Genomic DNA, 5,000 nt, shown 5'->3' with positions numbered 1-5,000 from the left:
GCATTTTTAGTAACAATGTAAACTTTGACAGTTTAAACAACATTCATTAGGTCCCACTATTAGAAATCTCTAGTCTAACAAGTTGTTCAGCTACAAGGGAAACCATGGATACAGAGAAGTATCTGGCTGGATTTTAAGGATGAAATGCAAGATTTTAAAAAGTGGTGTGTTAACTTTTTAACTGTGTTAAGCTAGCATTATAGGGTCTGAATGGCATACCTTCACTCGCTCCTCAAATGGAACCACAAAAGGTAGTTCTGTCAGGATGGCAAGCTGTCGTTCCTCAGACACAGACAGGGGTAGGGACTCCAGACCCACTGCAACACATATTAAAACTTATTAGTCCACCTGTATTCTCCTTTCCATTCACTGCCAGCTACTAAAATCAGGATTTATAGTCATTTTAAGGATTCGAAATAACCTAGTGATTCTATTTCTATTTCCATGAACACACCCTCTGGGCCCAATCTGAAATCTGACATCATTCTAGCCAGGTGAGCGATAACAAATGCAGAGTGGGTAAGGTCGACAACCTTCAGTTGTAAACTCACTCTACAAAAACAGCTAGCACTCACAGGTGAGGCCCAGGATGTCAGAGCTAAAGTGGAAGGTTCTTGTAACGCTCCTTTTTCCTCAGGGATAGGTAGGTATGGGAGCATGTCAGAAGTTGCCTAAGAAAAAGGCTGTATAGCTAGCTATTGGGCCTATACTGGTACTTTACTAGTAAACTCAGGACCTATTCTTTCCCAACAGTGAGGAAATAGCCTGGCACAATGAATCACAATTAACCCTTTCAAACTCATTTGAATGAAAAGAGAAAATCTGGATAATTCTTAACAGTTTAAGGGTTTCTCTCTGTAGCCCTGAATGGTTAAAATTTTAATTTAAAAAAAAAAAAAAAAGTTTTGGCTGGGCATGGTGGCGCATGCCTTTAATCCCAGCACCCGGGAGGCAGAGGCAGGAGGATTTCTGAGTTCAAGGCCAGCCTGGTCTACAGAGTGAGTTCCNAGGCCAGCCTGGTCTACAGAGTGAGTTCCAGGACAGCCAGGGCTACACAGAGAAACCCTGTCTCGAAAAAACAAAACAAAACAAAAACAACCCCCCCAAAAAACCAAAACAAACAAACAAAAAAGTCTTGACAAGTTCACACATGTATTCATGACCCATTATCCTATCCTCCTCTCACTCTAGCTCATCACTCTCCTCACAGCTGGTCTTCCTTTTAACTTTCATGTTGCATTTTTTTTTTCCTGTGATCTACTGAGTTTCTCTCTCTCTCTCTCTCTCTCTCTCTCTCTCTCTCTCTCTCTCTCTCTCTCTGATTTATTTATTTTATTTGTGATTACATTGTAGCTGTCTTCAGACACATCAGAAAAGGGGCATCGGATCCTATTTATAGATGGTTGTGAACCACCATGTGGTTGCTGGGAATTGAACTCAGACCTTTGGAAGAGCAGTCAGTGCTCTTAACTGCTGAGCCATCTCTCTAGCCCTTCAACCAGAGTTTCTTATAGAACATGGGAAAAAGTTATTTACTGGAGCATGGGCAGCCAATCAGGGACCATGTTACTGAAGAAAATGACCTCCTACTTCCCCACCAAATGTTAACTGCTAAGGAGTTGTGAAGTCTATGAACTTCCTCCCATACCCATGCCAGTCTACCACAGCTACTACTCACTACTGCAATTACTTTGTCATTCCCAGAAGATAATCTTGTGAAAATCACAATCCCAGGAGGGCACTGTGGGGAACACCATTTGTAGTACCAGGAAACAGTTGTGAACCCCATAGGGCCAATCAAAAGCCGATTCAATACAATCACATAAGGGTCTTTATTTATAAGCTGGAGCTTGGGCTTAACTCACTGTTTACCCACATGATACTCATCAGGACAAGATTTTATACAAAATGACAAATGAAAGTTGAGTGTTTCTAGCCTGGCAAGCATCTAATTGGGCGTCGAGGGGCTACTGTGGCCTTTAGCATAACTGCCTGGTGTTGGGAGCCAAACTTAACTTCTGCTTTCCTCCAGATTGGTGGTTATTAGGCAGGGGCTGGCTTGTAACCTGGAGACTGGTGCTAGGTACCAACCTGTTCGTTTACTTGAGTTCAAACTTAGGTCAGATTCCCTAAGACAGAGTCTGATCCCAAAATATTTGGTCTCTCACTTTAATTCCAGTACTTGTAAGGCAGAGACAGGCAGATAGATCTCTGCACCAGCCAAGTAAGGCTACATAGTGAGAGCTGCTGCCAAAGAAGCAAAACCAACCAAACTAAACAAAACATGACAATTCCAAGTACGGGCTAAGATACAAAGTACCAGTGTATAAAACATATATCTCTGGTCTGAATGTAAGGTGGCACAGCTACTTCAGAAAACAGTTCTGCAGTTTTGTTTTTGTTTTTTCCTTTTTATAAAGGTACATACATGGCAGTAGTGACTTAAGATTCTTATTCATGTTCACACACATACTTGCATACTGATAATAATAGTAGCTACATTAATATTCACCAGACTAACAAAATAAGCCAATGTTCTTCATAAGGCATAACTACTCATAGGAATTCTGCAAAGTGAGCAAAGAAACAGCTATGATCCACAGAACCCCAGGCTATCTCTTGCTGCTTGCCTAATAGCCCCACCTTTCAGAAAAGGTGAGATAGCAATTATTTTCTACCTGTCTACAAGGGTTACACAAGCTGATTTTTACTGGAAATGATGATGAAGATATTCTATGTGGTGTTCAGCAAAAATCACAGAGCTAACAATAAAAGGAGTGAATGCCGTGGAGTATTCATCCTGGTGAAAAGAAGTGCAAACTGAGAACTCACCCTCCAGGGTGGACTGCAGTGGGCCAATCCTGCCCATCCTCCGGAATCGCCACACATGTCTAGATGCAGGCACATAGAGCTGGGTAACCTATGGGAACCAACTGCTGTCAGCACTTTCTTTTGTTTCAGCACCTAAGGAGCTGGCTGTCTATTCCTGTCCAGTCCAGGCTGCCTCACATGTCCTCATAATTTAACCTTGAATACTTTAAAGGGAATTATAGTCAGGGTACAATAAAATAACAATGATATAATTATGAAACAAAGCATATCACATTTAAATAACAAATATTATATCTCTTAAGTTTTTCTTTAATCTGTAAATTCTTCTAATCCTTTAATTTTGGTCTTTGTAAAATTTTTCTTTTTCAACGAAGGTACAAGCTTTTGTTTATGGTCTGGAATGTACCCACTACTTGCACGCTCAATGTGTATGGTGGAATGTTATACCCTTCCCTGAAATCACAAAATCAGACACCCATTACGTGGAAGAAATGCATAAATAGGAAGATATCACTACTGTCTAGATAGCCTTAGAGGCATGTCAAATGTTTACTACTTCTTTCAAGAAAAGTTTCAAAATGACATGACTCTTTCATATTCTATAAAATTGGTGAATAAAGTTCTTTTTCTCTTTAGTACCACTGTGAACTTATAGAGTTATTATATGAGGCCGGGCCATGCAGCTATTTTCAATGTTACTCAGAGTTCCTTGGACAGTGGACATGTCTGGAAGGAAGGGTTCTCAAGAGTCCCTAACCTTTCTTCATACCTCAGCAGCTTCTACTGGTAGTCACAGGTCACCACAGGTCAAAACCTAACTACTACCATGCTAAAGTTCTTTTGTGTTGGTGAAAAAAGTTCCTTAGAGTCATCCATCTGGCCCTGGAGCTGTTCACTTTGCAAGACCTGACCATGTGCAAACTCTGCCAGTGGGTGGAGCTGAAGGTATCAGGTTCAACTTGAAGACAGCTTGTCCCTGAAGACACAGACATACCTCCAATGTCCTGCCACATTCCTGTCCTGGTTTCTTGCTGCACCTGTATCCCTGTCTCATATCTGACTGTCTTCTACTCTCAAAGAGTCTAAAATACATTAGTGGTGACTTTCTCTGAACGCGCCTGATGTATACTCTTCCAGGTAATCTGGAAGATTAAGTCTGTTTTAGGTTCAAATTTTAGCAATAATGAATTGTCTGCCCCTTCAGACAACATAGGATAAAACCCATCTCTTTTAACTAATAGCATACATTTACTAGTAGTATGACTAAAAAGTGACAATGTTTTCAACTCCAATAGACAATCATTGGGTTTCATTACAACCTGAGGCAATAACAGTACAATCAAGACAATGATTATCAGGATGCTGTCTAGGCCAATACCTTGTCATTTGACTCCCCCCCCCCCTAAAATGTTGATACACCCTCAAAGTTAAGTGAAGAGTTACACAATTTAAAAAGGCTTACACTTCCTATAGCTGAGAAACCCATCTTTAATGAAAAGTATTAGGGAGGATTTTCCACTAACTTTATCTGCTTTGATATCCTCTTGTTCTGACAGCCAGTGGTTTGGAGGACAGAAATTTCTCCTCGTGTCTCTAGACTTCAGCATTTTCACTAGGTTGGTGATAACCTGAAGAAAAAGAACAGGGTGGTGTCATACAGACTAACACATTACAGAGTTGACAATACCATTAACCAGATAAGACACCGGTGTTTGTCTACCTGATAAAATGGATGTGACAAAAAGCCTCCTTTAGGGACAAGAACAGGCTGGAAGAACAACCCAGTTGTTTACCAAAAGAAACAGAAAAGCAACCTAAGTGCACACACAAAGTGATCTTTAAAAAATGAGGTAAGCTGACCCTGTCTTAAAACAAACAAATGAACAAACAAAGGTCAGTTCTCAACTAGCAAGAGGGAACCTGTGGTTCACAGGGTGCTGACACATACATTTAATCCCAGCACTAGAGAGACAGAGGCAGGTGGATCTGTTAGTTCAAGACCAGATTGGTCTACAGAGTTCCAAGACAGCTAGGGCAACACAAAGAAATCCTGTTTTGAAAAACCAAACGGGCCGGGCGTGGTGGCGCACGCCTTTAATCCCAGCACTCGGGAGGCAGAGGCAGGCGGATTTCTGAGTTCGAGGCCAGCCTGGTCTACAGAGTGAGTT

General features: G+C 41.2%; 1 protein-coding gene across 2 annotated transcripts in view; it reads right to left on the bottom strand.

Moving 5' to 3' along the window:
• Ube3c (ubiquitin protein ligase E3C) overlaps positions 1–5,000 on the bottom strand; it is a 101,272-nt gene that overhangs the window by 38,739 nt on the left and 57,533 nt on the right. For both annotated transcript variants that reach the window (XM_021190082.2, XM_029534706.1), the window contains exons 14-16: positions 4,356–4,460; positions 2,833–2,920; positions 220–317 (exon numbers count right to left, since the gene is read on the bottom strand). In XM_021190082.2, the coding sequence (XP_021045741.1) occupies positions 220–317; positions 2,833–2,920; positions 4,356–4,460 (291 nt within the window). The remainder of the gene's footprint in view (positions 1–219; positions 318–2,832; positions 2,921–4,355; positions 4,461–5,000) is intronic.

This window comes from Mus pahari, chromosome 2 (genome assembly GCF_900095145.1).
Source record: "Mus pahari chromosome 2, PAHARI_EIJ_v1.1, whole genome shotgun sequence".
Lineage (NCBI taxonomy): Eukaryota > Metazoa > Chordata > Mammalia > Rodentia > Muridae > Mus > Mus pahari.
This window is presented reverse-complemented; position numbering and strand designations above follow the sequence as displayed.